At 48.3% G+C, this 22,735-nt stretch overlaps 1 protein-coding gene across 5 annotated transcripts in view; it reads right to left on the bottom strand.

The window, feature by feature from the left end:
- CYTH1 (cytohesin 1) overlaps positions 1 to 22,735 on the bottom strand; it is a 79,778-nt gene that overhangs the window by 17,918 nt on the left and 39,125 nt on the right. For 2 of the 5 annotated variants that reach the window (XM_027518296.1, XM_027518295.1), the window contains exons 2-4: positions 4,749 to 4,831; positions 3,564 to 3,628; positions 23 to 89 (exon numbers count right to left, since the gene is read on the bottom strand). In XM_027518296.1, the coding sequence (XP_027374097.1) occupies positions 23 to 89; positions 3,564 to 3,628; positions 4,749 to 4,831 (215 nt within the window). Of the gene's footprint in view, positions 1 to 22; positions 90 to 3,563; positions 3,629 to 4,748; positions 4,832 to 12,072; positions 12,284 to 13,059; positions 13,445 to 22,735 lie in introns of those variants that run through there. The other 3 variants (XM_027518297.1, XM_027518298.1, XM_027518299.1) reach the window with 3 other exon arrangements.

Below are 22,735 nucleotides of genomic sequence, written 5' to 3'. Positions count from 1 at the left end.
GCTGCTGGCTTTTGTCACTTACTTTTTTAGGATCCATGTTGAATTTTTTCCTGCCCATGGCTACCTGTTTGTTCCTCTGCATGTTCTTCCTGTAAAACAACCATCACAGCCACTTCAGTACTCTGGGTAATCGGGAATTTCTGAAAGACTGACATAACTCCCACATGTGTCAGTGAAGTGCAGTGATGTCTGAGATTTATTCAGTAAAGTTCAGGCACACTTGGGTCTAACTATGGAAGGTCAACTGAAATCCTGACCCTGGTCCTAGGCTCCTTTGTTTCTTCTACTACAGTGGGTTTCTTTTTTTTTCATGTCATTTTTGAAACTTTATTGAGGTTTAATTTACATGTCATATAACATACCCCTTTTGAGTGCACATCTGAACAATGTTTAATAAGTTTACTGAGTTGGGCAACTATCACCATAATCCAGTTGTAGAGCACTGTCATAGTTACGTATTAACTATGTAAGTTAATAGCTCATGAACTCATCTGTTCATCCGTTCATCTGCTGGGGGACATTAAAGCTGATTCCAGTTTTGGGCTATTTTAAATAAGAACGCTATAGATGCCCTCATGCATGTGGGCATGTTCTCCTTTACCTGAGTAAATACCTGGGAGGTGAACTGCTGGGCACAGCAGGGGTATACGGTCAACATAAGGAGGAACTGCCAGTTGGTTTTCCCCAATGTTTACACCGCTTGTTCTCACCAGCTCTCTGCAACACAAGGCACCACCTGTCTATTTAACTCTGGCCATCCTAGTGGGTGCAAAGTGGCATCTCCTCATGACTCATGATACTGAGCATTTTTCACGTGTCTGTTATACATGTAAAAGCGTTCGTGGGGTTTTTGTGCCTGCTTTTTAGTCAAGTTGTCTTTTTATTAGTGAGTTTTATGTGTTCTTTCTATATAGATTCCAGATACAAGTAATGGCAACCCACTCCAGTACCCTTGCCTGGAAAATCCCATGGACGGGGGAGCCTGGTAGGCCTATAGTTCATGGGGTCGCAAAGAGTTGGACATGACTGAGCGACTTCACTTCACTTCACTCACTTTCTATACAGATTCCAGATACAAGTCTTTTTTCAAATACAGGTAATGCAGGTATTTTCCCCTTATCTGTAGCCTGCCTATTCATTTCCTTTTTGAAAAATTTATTTGGCTGCGCTGAGTTTTGGTTGCCAGACGTTCAAGCTGGTTTTAGAAAAGGCAGAGGAACCAGAGATCAAATTGCCAACATCCACTGGATCATCGAAAAAGCAATAGAGTTCCAGAAAAACATCTATTTCTGCTTTATTGACTATGCCAAAGCCTTCTGTGGAAAATTCTGAAAGAGATGGGAATACCAGACCACCTGACCTGCCTCTTGAGAAACCTATATGAAGGTCAGGAAGCAACAGTCAGAACTGGACATGGAACAACAGACTGGTTCCAAATAGGAAAAGGAGTACGTTAAGGTTGTATATTGTCACCCTGCTTATTTAACTTATTTGCAGAGTACATCATGAGAAATGCTGGGCTGGAGGAAGCACAAGCTGGAATCAAGATTGCCGGGAGAAATATCAATAACCTCAGATATGCAGATGACACCACCCTTATGGCAGAAAGTGAAGAGGAACTAAAAGGCCTCTTGATGAAAGTAAAAAAGGAGAGTGAAAAGGTTGGCTTAAAAAGCTCAACATTCAGAAAACGAAGATCATGGCATCTGGTCCCATCACTTCATGGGAAATAGATGGGGAAACAGTGTAAACAGTGTCAGACTTTATTTTTGGGGGCTCCAAAATCACTGCAGATGGTGACTGCAGCCATGAAATTAAAAGATGCTTACTCCTTGGAAGAAAAGTTATGACCAACCTAGATAGCATGTTGAAAAGCAGAGACATTACTTTGCCAACAGAGGTCCGTCTAGTCAAGGCTATGGTTTTTCCAGTGGTCATGTATGGATGTGAGAGTTGGACTGTGAAGAAAGCTGAGCGCCGAAGAATTGATGCTTTTGAACTGTGGTGTTGGAGAAGACTCTTGAGAGTCCCTTGGACTGCAAGGAGATCCAACCAGTCCATTCTGAAGGAGATCAGCCCTGGGATTTCTTTGGAAGGAATGATGCTAAAGCTGAAACTCCAGTACTTTGGCCACCTCATGCAAAGAGTTGACTCATTGGAAAAGACTCTGATGCTGGGAGGGATTGGGGGCAGGAGGAAAAGGGGACAACAGAGGATGAGATGGCTGGATGGCATCATCGACTTGATGGTCCTGAGTTTGAGTGAATTCCGGGAGTTGGTGATGGACAGGGAGGCCTGGCGTGCTGCTATTCATGGGGTCACCAAGAGTCAGACGTGACTGAGCGACTGAACTGAACTGAACTGAGTCTTGGTTGCAGCACACAGGATCTTCAGTTGTGGCATGTGGGATCTAGTTCCCTGAGGTGAGGTGAGGTGAAGTCGCTCAGTCGTGTCCGACTCTTTGTGACCCCATGGACTGTAGCCTACCAGGCTCCTCTGTCTATGGGATTTTCCAGGCAAGAGTACTGGAGTGGGTTACCATTTCCTTCTCCAGAGGATCTTCCCCACCCAGGGATCGAACCCGGGTCTCTAGTTCCCTGACCAGGGATCAAACCCAGGCCCACTGCATTGGGAGTGCAGAGTCTCGGCCCCTGGACCACCAGGGAAGTCCCTATTCATTTCTTTTAAGAGTACCCTTTGTAAGAGCAGAAATGGTAAATTCTGACAAACACCAACTTGTCCATTTCTTTGAAGCAGCAAAAATTTTTTTCTTTTTTTAATGGCAAGTAAGAAAACTGTAATTCAGAACTGGCAAAGCAGAGACTGGACATGATAAGCTGGCTGGTTTCTGCTGGACATGCAGCTTCACTAATCCATATGGCCCTGTGCACACAAGTTTAAAATAACAAAATCCAACGGTCTCCTGAAGCTAGACGGGGAGACTTAGGCTTAGAAAAATACAGACATGCAGTGAATTAGAAACAGCCCATTTACGACATTAAGCAGTTAGAAATGGTCTGGGAACCCCATTGAAAATTAAACTCTCAAAGCAACTAACATTTCATGTAGTTAAAGGAAAAAAAGAACCAGCAGACACGCCTTGGCACTTTGTGCTGTAATCTCACTTCTATGTTCTCTTAAGTGTTAGGGAGGCACAAGCAAGCCTGCAGTGATGCCTAGACACAACTGGGCCTCCAGCCCTCTGGAGCTGCATCAGCAGCATCCGTTAAGCTTTTCCTTTACCCAAAGCAAAAAATGGAAACTCTAAAATAGGAACCCAGTGGATAAGAGAAGAGAAGAAATAGTTCACACAACAATTTAAAGGCAGTTTAAGATTTTGGGGGACCTGCCAAGTTCTCCAGTTCAGCCTTTCCAAAAACATCAAAAGCCTTCACATTCAGGAGTCCCTGCGCGGAAGGCAGAGAGCATGGCTACATATGTGCTTGCTCAGAAAAGAAGGCAGAAGACGCACTTTCTCCTTAAATGCGCGACAGGGGCACAATTCCAGGCTGGCACCTGGCGATGCCACAGCCACAAAACCACCCGCAAAAGGACAGACTCACCTCTCTTCTGTGGACCCCAGGTTTTCAATTTCATTAGCTACTTCTGCTATCTCATCCTTCAGCCTCTGCAAAATACACAATCCAGAATCACCCGGAGGAAGAAACCACCAAAATCTCCAGTAACTCGCTCTGATCAAAAAGTAAAACAGAGCAAACAAAATAAAGACAACACCCCCCAAAACCTAAAAATTTTTGGAAAATTCGTCTGTTCAACAAATGTTTCTTGAGTTCCTACCAGACTGTAATCATTCTAGGGAATACAAAGAAGAAAAAGATAACACCCTGACCTCAAGGAATTTACCGCCTAGGAAGAAGTTTATAACCATATGCACTACGTAAACTGCGTATTTCCCTGGAAAAGGGCTGCCTGGACAGTCTGCCGCAGGACAGTCTGCCGCAGCGCATCTGCAGCTCACTGAGGGGGGACAAACCAGGACAAACCAGTCCCCCAGGCACCCAGCTGCCCAGCCAGCAGTGCCTGTACTGGGTCAACACTGCCACCAAGTGGCCGGCAAAGAGAACCACTCCTGGCTATGCCTTCCACCTCCTGCCCCTTCTAAGCAGGTCTGCACAGTGAACAGAGTTCACTGGCTTTGACTGAAGAACTGCTATGCTTTTCCAGCATTTACCAGTGAGGTAGGATTCAAAGAACTAGGTAACAGCAAAGTACACTCACACCAGCACTGGAGCAGACCCAGTATTTCCTCGACATGCTGCAGCTTGGGGTTACAAGGTGTGCCCCCTCCCTTCCCTGCCCTTGGGCTTCCAAATGTTTTACAGTGAATTCTAAAAGAAATGGCTTCCCCAAGGCCTAAAATAATCCAACTAATGACAACCTATCAAGAGATGTTTTCACTCCTATCTTACAGAAGAAGAAACTAAAGTTCAAAGAACCAAAATTCTCTCTCTAGAATTGCCCTGCCAGAAAATGGCCACCAGGATGTGGACGTGGGTCTGCTTAGCCTGAAGCCTGGGTTCAAGTCAGTCAGGAGACCTGGGGTCACTCTAGCCTGACAGCTGACCAGCTGGGTGCAGCTCACAGAGCACCCCCCACTTTGAGGTTCCCTTCTCCTTTGTTGAGCAAAGCTGGTTGTCAATTCCGGCACCTAGTCCGAACTGTGGTGAGAGCAAGTCAGAAGGCTAGTCATGAGAGGACGCCTGGTCAAGGTGCTGCCCAGCTCCTACCTGGATGTCGGCCAGCAGCTCCTGCTTTCTTCGCCGAATGTTCTCCAGCTCCTGGCGCTCCTCTGCAGTTAGGTCACTGGGAACTACAAAAAAGGAGGGAAAGGTTACTAAGAAAGCTTTTACCTTACCAAAAATAAATACAATTCAGACCACAAAAGGACAAAGATACCACAGAAAAGGCAAGAAGCCTGTGTCGGAAATGACCGACTGCTGGGGAGACTCTGGCTCCCATTCACCATCAGGTTGACCAAAGTTAGAAAGGACCACGGATCACAGAGAAAAGCTCTGATAAAGGAACAGCTGTCACACACACACACGAGAAAAGGCTGCCTGTGGTGAGATGAAGTTGGCTAAGAATGAAAGAGGAGGACCATTAATCAGGCCCCAGCAATGTCCATCCCACAGGCTGGGGGGCTCAGGCCCCTGGTTAACCAATCTCTCCGGGTCTCTGCTCCCTCACTGAATCCACTCTGACACGCGACGATGTATAGGACCCTAGCAGGGAGGGGGAGGCAATTGCAAAGCAATGTGAATGACAGTCTTGTGCCACTTCTGGAGCGGGGAGGCTAGTATGTACAGAGAAAAAAATCTAGAAGGATACATCCCCAAATTGAAACAATGCTTAACTCTGGGGATGGGGTTATGGGGACTTTTCTCTCTGCTTTTTTGAACATTTTTGAATAATGTTTTAGAACGAGCTCTTATCATCAGAACAATTACTGTGGGCATCCATCTTTCGAGTAGGCGCCTAAGAGAGAACTGCTCCATGTGACGAGGTGGTCACAGGCCACGTGTGGGTAGTAAGCACTTGAAATGTGACTAGCCTAGTTTGAGATGTGCGGTGTATGTAAAAGACACACCAGACTGTACAAAAAAGTAACGTATTTCTTTAATACTATTTTATATTGATGACACGTTGAAATAACTTGGTACACAAAATACAGTGTTTTAATTGCGCTCGCAGAGGCTGCTAGAGAGGAACACTGCCCTTGTGGCTCGTGTGACATTTCTGCTGGGTGAGAGTGAGGTCAGGGTGCACGACTCACCAGCCGTGCTGCTGAAACTGAACCTACTGCACTCAGAGAGCAGTTCTTCTCCCCGAATGTTTCATACAAATCATGTAAGACAGCGGAAGAGGGTAGAAACAAGAGACCACCACGATTAAGTCTCGGCACAGGTTAGTTAGCTATATCAGAGTCTCAGCTGACTTCTCCCTTTTAATCCAGTTTCCACCCTTGGAGTGGTTAACCAGGGGCCTGAGCCCCCCAGCCTCTGGGATGGAAATGGCTGGGGCCTGATTAATGGTCCTCCTCTTTCATTCCTAGTCACAGAAATGAAATCCACCCTTTCATAGAAAAGCGTCTTTCAAACTTCAAGACCCACAATTGCGAAACGCATTTGACTTCACAACCCAATCTGCCCCAAACACAACAATAAGAAAACAATACTCTCATCATGTGAAATCCATTGACATTTCCTACTGTTTTAGTTTTCCTAACAGTAGCTTTAGCCCATGAAATTGATTTCATAGCCTAATAAATGCACTGCAGTTTGAAACACACTCCCAGTGTGTTTAGTGTACTCCCAGTACACTAAAGGCTGGAAGACACAGCCACCTAGAGATCCTAACAGACCACCTAAATGAAGCCCAGGCCTTCCACATGAGGCTTCAACTGTGTCTCTGGGAAGCCAGGGTGAACATTCCAACAGCTACTTCAGGAGAAAGTTAACTAAAAACAGCTTAGATCTAGTCTGAGCAAAAACCACTCTGAGAAACAACACAAATTCTACTGATTCACACCCCATTCTAGAGAAAGCAAGCCTAAAGGGAGTTTATTCTGCTTTTTCTGGACTTAACAAACCAGAAAAATTTCTAGTCCATGAAGATGAGAAGTTCCCTTTAAGAAACTAATTTTTTGAGGTTCGAAAAGACAAAGACTCATTCCAATATAACATGGTTTTGAGAATCTGAGGTAATAGTTCATCTCTTTAACAGCTATTCCACAGGGGAATGAACAACCAGGCTTTGACTGTGAACCAGAGATGGCCTCATCAGATCACCAATGAGTCTCACCCCAATCAGAGGCAGGACTACAGTCCCCATAACAAGGTGCATTTAAAGCAGAACCACGATAAGAAAAATTTGTATCTCAAGGCTGCTGGGTACCCTAAGAAGTCAAATTTTATTGTTCCAAACTGGAAACTCTCAGTGGTGGCTTTCTTTTCAGAATCTAAGCACTCAGCTATTCTGGGTTAGCCTTCACACAGGACAGTTTTTCTGGAAGGTCACGAGAGAATAAATAGGAAAGAGCTGGAGCATTTACAATGGAAGAAGGCATCGCTGGGTCTCCTCTCAGCAGAATAACAAGGCAGCTGGAAACAGGAGAAACAGAGGAGAGAGGGCATCAGGGTGCAAGCCACAGGCCAAGGGGAGGCACGGACGGAGAGGCATGACCTTGGTGCTGGGAGCAGCTCCCAGGAGAGATGATCAGCGTGCACTCTGGTCTTGAGCGGAGCTAGTGGAGCACACACAGAGGCTCATCCAGGCTCCACAACAAAAGTTGTATGTAATCAGCTGTCAACTTGTTGAGTGGGGAAAGAGTGGACAGAGGCGAGAGGGCTGGAGGAGGGCAGGGGGCACACGAAGGGCAAGCAGGGTCCCTGCGTTTCCTCCTACAAAGGGGCAGGAGGCACTCAAGAAAGACCACAGACAGAAATCAAGGTTGTGAATGTGTGTGTGAAAATCTCAAAGATGAAAATTAAGCGACCAAACATCTGTGATAAACTATCAGACAGGGAGAGAGTGAGGAAAAAGAATGCTGTGAGTGAAGGAAATCAGGAGAGAGTCTTTGATAAAATAATCAGCAGGACAAGAATATTAATACAGACCTGGCAGCACCTACCAGAAGATCAAAAGTCAGAAAAAGTTAATTCTGAGTGATTGCTTCTGGGAAGGGTGTGTCTGGGAATGGAGAGAGATGGGGAACATAAGCTCCTGAATATCTGCTTTAAAAAAATACAGCTAGGTACAACTGGATTTTTTCTCTTTAATGAAAAATAAAAATGTTAATCTACGGTTATGAGAAAGATAGGCCTCCTATGTCCTGGTAGTCAGATGGACCTCTGTGCAGTTAGAACCAGCAAGACGTTCATTCACAGTTACTGTGAAGCAGTCTCCTGACATTAAGCCCGTGATTTCTAAATCACTTCTCCATTCTACATTTAGTCCCCCTCAAATCACAACACTGCTTCCTTTATGGGTCAATAAATCACCTAAGAACTTACACAAAAAAAAAAGCAGATTTAGATCTCATTTTTCTAGTGGAATTTTGTTCTCAGATGAGAAAAAAAAATCCAACATTTTAACAAATGTATTTTCCTTTGATTAAACTTATCAATGCAACACCAATGTTAAACTCAAGCCTTCATTCTCATATTGCTCATGAGGAAAAAAAAATTCACAGACAAAATGCTTAATTTCATTTAACAGCATGAAGAATCAAAACCACGGCTGGAGAGCTGAAGGAGAGAGGGGTCCCGAGGATCCTGGCTGGCATCTCCAGGACCCTGCAAGCCACCACCAGGACAGGAACAGCTAGTACTCAGAACCCACCACATCCACCCCGAGATTCTGAGGAAGTGGCAGGGGCACCTGGCAAAGGCATCTCTCTGCCCAGGCCCGGGCTCTCCTGTGTGGCCACTGGGGTTAAACTGTAAAATATCTGCTGATGGGCCAGATGGCAGAGCAACAAACAACTCCTCCCTCCCCCGACTGCCACGTGCTGCAGCCACACTTCTGTGCCAGGGAGGCAGCTAAGCCCTCTCCTTCTGAAAAGAATGGCAGCTAGGGAGGCAGCGGCCTGCACAGAAAGGACACAGAGCAGAGGCTGGGAGGCCTCGGGAATTCATGCCTGCAAAGGTTAATTTACAAGGTGTCCTGCTTCCAGCACGGGGACCATTCCAGCAGCAGCCCCTCACCATTCCCTCGCAAGGCTCCAATCTAATGAAGGGGATTAAAGAGCCTACAACAACAAGGGACCATTGTACTCAGCTGTGAATAGGAAAGCCACACAAGGGGACCCTCTATTTATTTCTTTATTTAAATGTTGCTCTGCAGATTTAACCAGCAGAAACCCAGAGCTGCAACGTGCTCCATCCAGCGCATACAAAGGAGGCTGTCTTAAAGGGACAGTGCCCTCCTTCCGGGCTGGGGGCAAGTAGAAATGCTCAGGGCGGCATCGCTAGGTCCAGCTTCTCCAGCCCGAGGCCACAGGCAGGTGCCCAGAGACCTGCAGTGAAGTCCAACCGAAAAGAGACATCTACTGACAGCAGTTTCCGTTCCACAAGAATACAGGCCAAAAGGGACCATGCTTGCTCTCTGTGCCTGGTCCCCAGGAGTGACGTACATCAAAGTGTTGGAGGTGCGCTTTAGGGCCCAGACACAGCTCCCTCAGAGGCTCCAGCTATACCGGGTCCCACTGCCTAGATTTAAATTTGCCTTACCTTTTCCACCATAATCATTGAGCATCATCCTTCTTATATATAGCCCCTGCCTTTTGGTGGTAACAAGGGTCCAAATTTAAACCAGGACAGCAGGACAACATTTTAAAAGGCAGGTCAAGAGTCAGAAGGCCCTCCTTTTCCCAACACGTGGAGAGGGTAGACAGACAGGTCTGGCCCCCATGCAGCCCAGGAGGGTGTCACTGTGCAGACGGGCTTCCATCCCTCCAGAGCTTGCGCCAGGGGGCCCTGCTAAGCAAGGCTGGACAGACCCTTTCCAGGCTGGAGCTTCATGAAACTGAAAACACACAAGGCCTCAGAAACCACCCTCCCGCCTGGAGCCACAGCAGCCGGGTCAAGGATGCTGATTAGTAGATGCAAAAACTATTGTACAAAGAATGCATAAGCAACAAGGTCCTACTGCAGAGCACAGGGAACTATATTCAATATATTGTGATAAACCATAATGGAAAGAATATGAAAGAGAATGTGTATGTATATATACACACACACATATATATATATATATGAATCACTCTACTGTTCCAGAAATTAACACAACACTATAAATCAACTATACTTAATTTTTTAAAAAAAAGAAAGGTAAATTAAGCACTGGACCTTCCTGTACCCTCTCCAGAAACTGTTACTAGCTCCAGAGGGAACACAAGCTATTTACGAACAGCTTTTGGGCTTAAGAGCACAAATCTGGGAAGCTGCCCATGACTGAGGGCGCTGTGTCCACTGCCTCCAGAGACAAAGATCAAAGAGCCGGCCGTGTGGCGAGTGCTGGTCACACACTGGGCCCTTCCTGACTCAGCCTGTGCAAATAGATCCTCCGGTCAGATCACTTGTACTGCCCCGCCCTGGGGTAAGTCACCTGGTCTCCCAGGAGATCCCAGAGCCTTTCAGTGTGAAAAAATTCTAAATACTAGAAAATAGTCAGGCTTTGGCTGACACACAAACAGTCAGCAAACTTTCACAAAACTCTCATTTCTGACTTGACACTAGAAATACACAAGGTCAGATATTCTTGACAGGGCAAGAAAACAACCAAAATTCACAGGGTCTTTAACAACAGGCAACGCAGAGATGAGGGAAACACAAAGATACAATGACTAAGGGGCTTCGCTGCCAGCCTCACACTTAAGAGACAGACCTCAGGGTGCTGTCAGACCAGAGGACACAGAAGGACGAGGAAATGGGATGTGACTGAAACCGGAAACCTGGGGACACATACATGGCCAACTGGGTGCTGACCTGATCATCTCACGACTTTACAAAAAGTCTCCCAACCTTGGGAAACAATTCCTTTTCCCTCCGTAAGTCAAAACTATAGCAACCCTTTGTAAAATTTAATACCATATTATTCTGCCTTGAAAAGGAATGAAATCCTGTCACATGCCACAGGATGAAGGAACTCAGAAGACATTACGCTCAGTGAAATAAGCCAGCCACAACAGGACCAATCCCGGACGATTCCACTTACATGAGGTACCCAGAGAAGCCAAGTTCACAGAGACAGAAAGTGGAACAGTGGGTGTCTGGGGGAGGGGAGAACCGGGAGCCAAAATTCAACAGGGACAGAGTTTCAGTTTCACAAAAAGTTCTAGAGATGGATAATGGTGATGGCTGTACAACTATGTGAATGAATGAACTTAATGCTACTGAACTATACACTTAAAATGGTAAATTTTATGTTACATATATTTCACCACAATTAAAAATGAAACAAAAATTTTAATAGCAATATACTGAATTCCTGATTTCTGCTAAGCTTAGTCCTTTTTCTCAGAAGCTATGATCTGATTTTTGTATAAAGCACTGTAAAAAGAAGTGTCTCACCACCAATTTACAGCCTGTGCTGTGCTTAGTTGCTCAGTCGTGTCCGACTCTTTGCAACCCCATGGACTGTAGCCTGCCAGGCTCCTCTGTCCTTGGGGATTCTCCAGGCAAGAATACTGGAGTGGGTTGCCATGCCCTCCTCCAGGGGATCTTCCCAACCCAGGGATCAAACCCAGGTCTCCCACATTGCAGGCGGATTCTTTACTGTCTGAGCCACCAGGCGAGCAATTTACAGCCTAAGTGACTAAAAGAATGTAGACACACCAACAGGACCAAAAGGAATTAAATTGGCATGTGCTAGCATAACTGACATTCAACATCAAAGGTGAAAGGCGCCTTCCAGCAAATTACCAATGTGAATATTTACTCTTGTAGCTTAAATTCTTTCCACATAAAAACCACTCAGTCTCCCACCCAGAAGTAAGTATATTAAAGATTTTATTCCTATAGTCTGCATCTTTAAGGAAAACTTTATTCCTGTATCAATCTTATAGACATCTCATCTAACCACTAACCTAAAAATTTAGGCCTCCTTAACTGAGATGAGACACTGCCCAGGAGTTGAGGTAGGGCGCAACTGAGTGGGGCTTCACTGACCAGTGGTTTTGTGACCTGGGAAAAACCACCATCTCTCCCTTGGTTTCCTTAAGCAGGAATGGGCATGTCAGCATCCTCCCCCTTCCCAGTGAGAGGGTGTCTATTAAACAGCTCCATAAACTGCCTCATGAAAGCAAAGTATTTTATCATCTTACCTTACTTAGAGAAGGAATGGACACATTTTATCTAATAAAAAGGAGAACTTGAAGACAGATTTTTGTAATCAAAGGGAAATGAGATCAAATTTCAAGGTAGTAAAAGAGACAAAGTCATAAAATTGTATCCTAAAAGTTTGGTTTAGAAAATAAAGTTAACATCTGCTTTCAATAAAAGCTGAAAACTAGAAAACAATCATTTAAGAACCTCAAGCTTTTTCTAAAACCTGGCAGTGGTAATACGTGGTCCAGCTGGACTTCTGCAGCAGTTTCTTCCCAGTGCTCACACGACCAATCTCTGTCTCCAAGGCTGTTTCTGAAAGGGTCTTGTGGACTGAAAGCAGAGTTGGAGCCGGCTTGACAAGGAGAACCACGTTCCACCTCTGGCTTCTCGAGAAAGGAGCCCTCCACTCTCAGGGCAAGCCTGGGAGCTCCCGTCCCAGCAGACAAACCCCACTGTCATCCGTGCCCTTCTCCTTCCTCCCAGGCAGAGCAAGCACGCCCCCTCCCCAAGCCAGCTGCCATCTGGGCACTGCACAGCTGTGCCACCACACCCCTGCCCTCCAAAAGAGAGGCTCGGTGGGGACCCGAGGCACATAGCTCAGTTTCCTCTCACCTTACTCACCTTCCTAAAACCTACGTGCATGCTGGCCCTTTATAAAACCCTATTTCTGCAGACTGAAACATTCCCCCTCAGCCGGACAGCTGGAACAGACCCATGGCAGCAAATTAAACAAGGGACTCCAGCTCCTCTTCTATGTGCATTTTTGGGAAGAGGGCTACTCATACCAGGGGAAGGTTCCCAAGTGTTTAATGAGTAAAATAAAAACTCCATGGGTGGGTTGGGAGGGTGATCTCTCAGACTCTGCCCCTGTTTTCTGTCCTCCTTTTTAAAACCTCATCCTAGCAGGACCATACAAATTGGTTATTAGCTTATTCCTTAATCTGGGGCCTAGCAGAAACCACACTGAAGGCTGAAACCTCTATAAGCAGCAGCTACGGGAAAAAAGAAACCTAGGAAGAGAGAGCAGAATGCGAAACCACACGACAGATATGCAGAGAAGCAGCCGCTGCACACATCAGGCTTGCCTGGCTCCGGGGTGGGAGAGGCCAGCAGCGGCGCATAGTAATAGCAGAGGGATTCACTCGGCACAGGAAGCTCCACACGGTGGGCTCACCCGCACCACCCCCCCACCCCCCGCCTGGCCTCTTACCCGGGGCGAGTCCCCTCTCCGGTGGCCCCAGGATCCCGGCAGCCCTGGGGCAGCGACGTCAACGCCCTGGCAGGTGGCAGCTGTCCGCTTCAGAGGCCATGGTGGCCCGGCACCGCGACCCCCCAGTCCCAAGCCCCCGGCCGCCCCGCCAGCGCCGGGTGGAGGCAGGGACGGAGCCCGCGCGGCATGTGCGCCCGCACTGCCCGGGCAGAGGCGGCAGCCAGGCGGGGACACAAAAGCTGAGCAGAAACCCGGGTGCGGAGGAAGTCGATCCTAGTGGGGAAGGCTGGCGTGGTTGGAGATGGCCGCGGAGCCAGCGCCAGGCGGACACTTCGAGAGTGTGCTCAGTCCTCCAGGCTTATTTCCATGAATGCAATTACAGCGCCCCGCCCACCGCGCCCCCACTCGAGGCCTCCGAGGGGGAGGGGACGCGCCACGAGCCTTTGCTCACAGACTGCAGCGGCTTTTTTCTCCCCCTTGGAAGCAAAAGACTGATGGTGGCTTCCCTAGGAGGGTGTTAACCCTTACTTAAGGTACCTCCCTCCCCGAGTGGATAAACAGGAGGGTAGGATCCAGAACGCAGACTATTCTGTCACCCTCAGCAGAAGGCCACCTCCCGTCTCCCCCTACCCCCTGACTCCCCCTCCCCCACCCCTTCCACCCCCACCCCCCAACCGCATCAGCAGGCAGGGACGCTGACCTGATGCTCCAACGTCCCCCCACGCCCCACCCCTTCTGGTCCTCTGCAGCCCTAAGCCCCTTGTCTCCAGGTGATCTGCTCCAGCCTTTTACTAAAACGGCCTGCCTCCTACTCAGGCCACAAGCACCAGAGGCTCCAACCCAGCGTGCCAGTACACTCTGGTTAGGGCGAGTGGCCGGTGGGTCTAGGACAATACTGTAAGACTGCTGGTGACAAGAAACGTCACTACAGCCTGAGGAGTGGCTGTCCACCTCAAGGTGTGAGGATCACCAAGGGCATTGGCAGACACACACATTGGGGACCTCAGGCCCCAGAACTGGAGTCTGGAGGCTCAGGCCCCGTGTTAAAGCAGGACATGGGGTGACTGCAGGCTGTGTCTGTGAACTCCTCTGGGAAGCACTGCCTTTGACTAATAAGGGAAGAGACCTAAGGATTAAAACAAGTGCCAAATACACGAGGAGAAAAAGAGAAAATAAACCACTATACTAGATGAAGTTCTCCGATCTCGGCACTTCTGACATTTGGGGGCTCCTTCTGTGTGGGAGGGTGTCCTGTGCCTTAGAGCACATTTAACTGCACCCTGGCCTCCAATCCCTGGATGCCCACAGCAGCATCCCACCGTACCCCCTGAGAGGACAGCCCCACAGGCTTCCAGATATCCCAAATCCTCGCAGGGTCAAACCTCCCTGCCTAAGAACCACCACTCCAGACACACAACAAAAAGAGGAAAAAAACTAAAAACCCCACACTCTGGCCTGCCTTCCAATGCTCTGTCCTCAGGAAACTGCTGATAGACGGCTGACAGACGACTCCCTCCCTCCACTATACTAATGTGAGTTCCTTATCACCAGGACAAGGTCACCAGACTTGACCAACACTTGGGCTTTGCAGGCCCAGCCTGTCTTTAAAGAAACAGTCACAATATGAAAAATTTTATTTTTGTGTCATAGGAGTTCTCATCTAAAAGAATCATACCAAATCTATGAGAAATAAACCCTAAAATTATGAAATATGTTTAAAGCTACAAAGGAAGACAAGTTTTCAACAAACGTGCCAGCTGAGAGTCCCTACTAGATACTGGGTCTGGTAAGCAATCACACACCACCTGGCCCAGGGAGACAGGTTTCCAACCTATCTCTGTTTCCTTCTTGTTGTTCAGAGGCTCATCCTCCCCAGCCATCAAGACCACCTCTTCCAGAAAGAACTCCCTCAGTTCACACAAAAGAACCATCACTAAACGCCTTCTTCATCTATACGGTCTCCTCTGAACGTGTTTGTATCACAAAGTTTAACACCTGGTTGGACACTGTCCTATTCGCAGGGGGGTTTCTGTCCATGAAATGAAGCTCTTGCCTTCCAGTAAAATATCATAAATATTCTCACAGCACTCTACACAGTCCTAAGGGCTACATCCCCCTTTTTGAGGTAAGATCAAAACAGGCACACAAACCCTCCAGGGATTTAAAGGTCCCAGTAGGTGGATCCTGACATCACTTCCTGTGCACAACTCGGTCCATAAGGCACAGGCTCGCTGTGGCTTGTCCTGAACCCACCAGCTACAACTGAGCAACAGAGGATCCACTGCTGGGGCTGGACTTGCAACGTGTAAACTGGCAAAGACCTCAACGTGCCTCCAGGCCAGACTCGCTGGCAGCAAAGCCTACACCACAGTCAATTCTCTGCACAAACAGTATGATCCGAGGAAGCAAGGAGACAAGAAGTGACAGGGAAAAGCTACTGACAGGAAGTCTGCAGTGTGGCTCGCCTCATATCTACAGACAGATCTCAAATAAATAGCCCCATAATCAAGTTTATGAAATCACAGCGATGATTGGAGGAAAAGACTGGGCACAGGGTAGTAATCTCAGGAAATCTACCAACAGAGAAAATAAAAGCTTTAAAAAATTACTTTCTCAGACTCATACTCCAACAATCTTTTGGGGAAAAAAATGGTTACCACCCATAAACTAGGTGCTCTATTAGTTACTGCGGAAGATACAGAGACAGTAAGATGTGGGTTTAGCCCCCAAAGAGCTTCTGTGTTCCTGTTCCTTTTAAAGAAAAAGAATCAAGCAGCCTATGTGCCAATGGAACACTGGTGACAGGTGCTGTGGGGTCAGCAGCAGCAAAGCCGGCAAAGCCGGTTGTCCCAGAGGCCTCATGGGAGCTGAGGCCGGGCCAGCGGGGAGAAGGCACAAGAGGCTGGGGACAAAGGACAAACAGGGATACAGAACAAACTGGAAACTCCTGGAAAAGCTGCACTAGTCAGAAAGGGTGTCCTCTGAGTCTGGCCTGAAGACATCTGACTGGTATCTTGGTGTCCTTTGAGTCTGGCCTGAAGACAACATCTGACTGTTGTTGGACAGGCAGTGAGGCAGAGTCACAAGGGGTGCGGGCGCACCAGGAGAGAGGGATAGGCAGCATTTCTGGGGTGACCAGAGAGAAGTGACAGGGACACAGGGCATTCATCTAAGGCAGCGAAACTTCAGCTCAGGAGTGGGGGCACAGAACTAAGTGTCTTCTGCCCCGACAGCTCAGAGCTTCCACGGCCACCCACCTGTGCTTAATTCCAGACAACTCCTGAGAGGCAATGAATCAGTGTCTTTCAAATTATCAGCATCACAAACTTGTTAATCCTATGCATCCCCAAGCCCCCCATCCTCTGGGCAAAGGCCCCAGGTCAGCCTGCACTCCCACCTGCCCTGCTTCTGCATCACAGGAAATGCAAGCACGGACTTTTCAACCATTCTATTCCATTCCTTCTGCTTTAAAATGCTGAGTTACTCTTTAGTAGAAGCTAGGAGCATATACTGAGCAACTGAACTGAGGAGCGTATATTGGAGAAGGAAATGGCAACCCACTCCAGTATTCTTGCCTGGAGAATCCCAGGGATGGTGGAGCCTGGTGGGCTGCCATCTATAGGGTCGCACAGAGTCGAACATGACTGAAGCAACTTTGCAGCAGCAGGAGCATAAATGCTTCTTCAAAGCAGCGAAGACTGGCTTCTGTTCCCGCTCTGAGAAGGGCCGGAAGCAGTTGAGGGGGTAGCAGTTCCTAACTCTAACCTCAGACTGGAAAGGGTTGGCTCCTGGTGCCAGACATCAACCCTTCTCAGAGCTGCCTGAGGTCCAGAGAAGGCTCTCAAGGTTTGAGAGAAGCCTGAGAGCGGCTGCAGGCACCGACCCAGGCTCCTGCTCTCCAGGTCCCAGCAGCCCTGAGTCCGTTCACAGGCAGCAAAGCTGGGGCAGCAGGTAGCCCGCCTTCCAGATGGGGGCCTGCTCCCAGCCCCAGCACAGGGACTCATCCCTGCTGGGGCCACTCTCGGGGTCCTCTCCCTCTTGCCCTTGGCAGAGGGTGCAGCAGGGCGGTAGGAAGAAGGGAGGGAGGCAGGATGCGGGCAGCTCTGCCCCTGGAGACGCAGGGTGGCTCTGTGCCCTCCACCACCAGCTCTGGAAGGCGAGCTGACCCGGGAGAGGGCACAGGCCTCCTCCATCTAATACAAACAGATCCTCACTCTAATCTACCCCCAAAGACCAGCAAATTCCATGCAAGCTAGCGTGATTACCATGGCTGGAGAAAGCCACCAAGAAAATAAAACGATCTGAGCACAGGCAGGAGGACCCCAGTGGGGGAAGGTGGTCTTCAGTTTGTACATCGCTTTCTAAAACTACTATTTACCTTAACAACAAGAGTTTTACAGGAAGTGTGACGGATAAAACAATATTAAAGTTCACATGGAAAATGCGTATGCGAATAGCAAAGGCAACTATCAAGAGGAAGAAGGGTAATGTGAGAGAGCTGCTGCCAGAGATTGAAGTGCGGCGGTGGCGGCTAAGTTGCTTCAGTCGTGTCCGACTCTGTGCGACCCCATAGACAGCAGCCCACCAGGATCCCCCGTCCCTGGGATTCTCCAGGCAAGAACACTGGAGTGGGTTGCCATTTCCTCGTCAATAATTGAAATTTCAGCAATAGAGAAGGAAAACAGCAGAAAAGAACCTCAAGAAATACTGAAACACTTCAAGTCATGAAGTCTCATAAAGAAAGTATTTTTAAAAGATACAAAAATATAAAGAAAAATAGGATTATTCAGTCAATGGTGGTAGGGCAATTAGCTACCCATTTGAGGGAAAGCTAAGCTGAATGCCTACCTCATTTATATCAGAATAAATTCTAGCTGAATCAAAGATTTTAATATAAAAAAAGAAACCACAGAAATTCTAGAATAAAGCATAAATTAAATAAGGTCATAATCTCAGAATCTGTTCAATTTGCTGTAATAAAGTGAAAGGCTTCAGAATGGAAAATAAAGTTCTATGAGCTAAAAGGTAAACAACCAGGACAGCAGACGTGCAACACCTGTGACAGAGGCTCACGCGTTTCCAAAGGAGAGCACCACACAGAGCTGTGAGACCACGGTGCACAAGCCGCAAAGGACAGAAAAGGCAGACACGGAAACACAGTGGCCAGACACGAAGGACGGACGCTTCAACCCTCCAGTTAAAGCTTCCCGAGAGCCTGGCAGAAACAAGCGTCTACCAAAGGCCCGAGGGTCCAGGCTCCGCTGGGGGAGCGGAGAGGGCGCAAACTTCGAGCAGTACTTCTCCATTCAGCAACTGCATTTGAGAACTTACCCAACGGACATATTCTCAAAAGTGCAAAAGTGAAAGCTGCTGCTGCTGCTGCTGCCAAGTCGCTTCAGTCGTGTCCGACTCTGTGTGACCCCATAGACGGCAGCCCACCAGGCTCCCTCATCCCTGGGATTCTCCAGGCAAGAATACTGGAGTGGGTTGCCATTTCCTTCTCCAATGGAGGAAAGTGAAAAGTGAAAGTGAAGTTGCTCAGTCGTGTCCGACTCTTAGCAACCCCATGAACTGCAGCCTACCAGGCTCCTCCGTCCATGGGATTTTCCAGGCAAGAGTACTGGAGTAGGGTGCCATTGCCTTCTCCTAAAAAGCTATTTACACACAATTTGGTCATTAAAAAGAGTAAGCTGGTCACAGATGACAGCACAGAAAGATGTCCCAGACACGGTGCCACGAGAAGGAACAGGACACCACGCATGTGACACCGATGCTGGGAAATGCACAGATCTGAGAAGGATGCACTTCAAACTGTCGACAGGGACCCTCTCCAGAGACAAGCAGTGTGGACAGGGAATGAATGCAGGCAGCGATGCTGCACTTTATACCCTTCTGTTTATCTGGATCCAAAACTAAGGCAAAATTTTACGCTGAAATCTCTATTCAGAAAAGAATATGGAAATGTCACCAACCAATTACCCCAAAACATTTGCTCAGCTTACACCCAAGTATTTCTTTTGTGGGAGGAACATACCTGGAGTCCTGTTATATATAATGCGTGTGAAATCCCTGGGGGAAACTATACCATCATGCTGTGTTGTCTATGTAGGATTCCACTGGACTTCCGTGAATCAGAATCCTGAACTCTTAACAGAAGAGACAAAGGAGAAGAGACTCAAGATGCCAGAAAGAGAAGAGATGCAGAAACAGTCACCAACTTGGAAGAGAAATGTGCTGTATTTTTCTAAGTCAGAAGTTAAGCTTTCATGATTTCTCTGTAGGGTAAGGAAGGAAGATCATACAAAAGTCAAGAAATTATCTTCGGAAGGGAAGGAAGTGGCAGGGCGAGTCCTGACCATGAGCAGAGCTGAGGGCAGCAAGCCTGACTTCTGTGTCCATCCTCCCTGGTGTGTCACAACCAGCACGGGCTCAGGAGGAGGACAAGTGGGTCCCAAGAGCAGCGAGTCTCAGCAGCGCTGCCCAACGCCAGCCCCAGGGGAGCTCCACGTGCCCTGGGAGCCAGGGCCCCACGAGCCTGAGGCCCCTCTGCACTAGTGACAGTCCCAGCTGCAAGGTGAGCCCATCTGAGTCCCCATGAGCGGAAGCTCTTCACAAGGTAACAGGAGAAGACAGAAGCTGTTACAAGAATCTTTCTAAAAAGGAAATCTCAGCTTGGCTTCAGCAAACAGAGAAGCAAAGACAAGAACAATGTAAATTCAGTAAAGGTGCCTTTGGAAGGCTGTCAAAATGCAAAGGAAAACTGAGAAATGGATACTATATAAAATGTGCAGAAGGTCTAGCCCTCCACTTTTAAGGTAACCAGCAGCAAACTATATGTAGGCAGAGTCAGCCCCTCCCCATCACCACCACCAACACACTCAGCGAATCTTCCAGAGCCACAGGGAGGGCTGGGTGGCAAGGTCCTAATGCCTTGCCATATCTACCGCATCTCCCTTGCCCTCGGCTCCGTGGCCCACTCTAGAGGCTGGAGGATGCCAGTCCTGCGTCCTGCCAAGACCATACTCCCTGCCTGTTCTTTCCACAATGCTGGCTCCTCAGACAACTCCATGTGCTGCCTTCCACACCCCAACTGTCTCCTGGATGCTGGGTCCTGACCACCGACAGCCAGCCCTATGCTTTTATGTTCCACAGCAAAGAGAACTTGGGAGGCTGTGGAAAGCCTCAGATGACAGATAAAGGTCCACTCTTTTCAGAGCAGAACCTGAGCCTCATTTCTTCAACCTCCTTCATCAAGAAGAAAGGGCAGTCCTGACCCTCTGTTCAGTGCTGCAGGCACTCACGCTGGTGTGCTCCACAGACAGCCTATGAAATTGAGACCAGAGCCTATGAAACTCAGACCAGAGAGAGGCCCCTTCAAAACTGGTCCTGGCAGATGGTGATGCAGGTCCGCTGAGATGTGTGCTTTGTACAATGCCAAGAGCTCTTGCTTAAAAATAAAGATGTAACCATTTTTGGTTCTGCAAAATACAAACTCAACCGGTGAGGAAGGGAGTAGGGAGTATCTATGGGATGTGCACTTATAGCACCTCTGCTTTCCGAATTAAAACTCCCCCCAGCCTCGGCAACTTGCCCAATGTGAGGCTGGAGCAGTGGCAAGGACCACATTGAGAGGGCGGGATAAGGGGTAAGTTACCACCAGACAGAGTATTTCAGATGCAACCTGAAAATCCAGTGTCCTGAGGGAGAGATACTCTACTCAATTCCATTTCAGTCAGTATATTTTCCTACAAATAATACTAACTTATACATATGTAAGATCCATAGCCTAAAATATCTTTTCATTTCCATTATTTGAACTTGACGACAAAGCCCAACTGTGACCTTTGCACACTTCCTGACAATGAACTATGTACGCGGTGTTACTTCCAGTTTAGAGATGGGTAAGATTCAATGAGTATAAATAATCCAGGAACAGACCAAGTCCAACTCAAACTCTCTGGCTGAGCCATCAGCTCTTTCTTTCCTCTCCCCAGAATAATCAACCGTGCCACGTCAGCTCAGCACTCACTGCGCATCTGCATGTGCCCGGCCAGCGCTGGGGCTGGGATTTAAAGAGCTCAGCAGGGGGCTCCCAGCAGGGCAGGCGGGCGAGCCCTCAGCAGCGGCACAGGCGGCCATCGCGGCCAGGCTGCTCAGGACTTGGGACAAGCCTCGGAGCCTGGACTTGAGGACCGATGCAGATGCAGAGAGAATGTGGATGCATGGATCACACAAAGGGACGAGGCCAGGGGGCTGCGTGCCTGGGGACAGTGAGCACAGCTCCGCTCAGGGCCCGGGGCACCCGGCAGAGCCTGAGCTGTGCCGGTGAGAGTCCCGTGTGCCCCTCAGCAGGGAGCTGGGATCCCAGTCCTGAGAGAAGGTTCAAAGGCAAAGCAAGGGGGTCAAACATTCCAAAGGTAACAGCTAAAAACAGCCTCAGACGGCTAAGAAAACAGTGCTCAATTCAGTGTAATGGTTAAGTCTCACACACCTGCATAACTGGACACTATCCTTACACACGCGTACATAACTGGACACTGGTTAAGTCTCAGTTACACACACCTGCGTAACTAGAGTGGAACCTGATGAGCCTAAGTAAGAGGGAAGGACAGAGGCAAAGCCATGTCTGTAACTGAAGGATTGCAGATTCTCATGCAGCAGGTAAGATCTGACTTCTTCAGAGACATTTTTTAAACCTTGATTCCCCTGTGTTGGGTGGCCCTTTGGGTGACAATCTAATCAATTCAGCTGTGTGAGAAGCACATGCTGACACTTCACCCGCCCTCTCGGGATGCTGGGGACTGGTCCGGGAAAGTCCATTTGCTCCCTTCACTTTCACACATGCCCGATGCCATTTCTGTCATCTCATCTCAGTATCTAGGGGCAACTATCTTATCAACACTGCGCCCCCCTCAATGTCTCAAACAAACAACAAGATGAAACATTCCGGGGCAGGGGGCGCTGAGGGAAATGGAGAACCACCCATTCTGAAGACTACTTTCTCAAAGCAAAGTTGCCCATTAATCCTATCTCTAAAAATTGATTTCTAAATGCCCTAGCCCTACTCCCACCCATGAATCAAGGGCACACACACTGAGCAGTTTATGTTGAATGTTAAAGCCTCTAGGATGGCCAGAAGCTGACAGCATGGAACCCCTTGATTTTGACTTTAAAGTGACTGTTGGCACCACCTCAGGGAGTCTGAAGCCAGGCCACCAGGAAGGAGCAGCGGCAAGTAAGAGGGAAGAACCAGCTCAGTGAGCAGCGGTCACCCTCTGCTGAGGCCGGGCCAGTGCACCCCAACCACCCCAGCATCATCCACCAGTGTCTTCCTCCCCTCTCACAAGGGTCCCCTTTCGAGCTAGACACCTTGGCTACCGTGGACACACCGCTCAGATACAAAAGCTCCCACGGGGGCAGTTCAGCCCTGACGGAGAACCGCTTCATCATCATCCCCTCCTCACATGCCGGGTGTTGTCAACACCAAATCCCCCTCTCCCCCATAGGCTTTCACACACAGTATAGCTTTTCGAGCCACCCTGTGGGGTATGGTCCACAATACTGTCTGACACAAAGATGAAACTTCAAATACATTTTACAGTGAACCAGATAAGGAAAAAGATAAAAACGATCCCTAAAGCTTATTATCATTTTCACAAAATCCATTTTGAAAAAC

This window comes from Bos indicus x Bos taurus, chromosome 19 (genome assembly GCF_003369695.1).
Source record: "Bos indicus x Bos taurus breed Angus x Brahman F1 hybrid chromosome 19, Bos_hybrid_MaternalHap_v2.0, whole genome shotgun sequence".
Classification (NCBI taxonomy): Eukaryota; Metazoa; Chordata; class Mammalia; order Artiodactyla; family Bovidae; genus Bos; species Bos indicus x Bos taurus.
The sequence above is the reverse complement of the archived record's forward strand: the minus strand, read 5'-3'. Positions and strand labels throughout refer to the sequence as shown.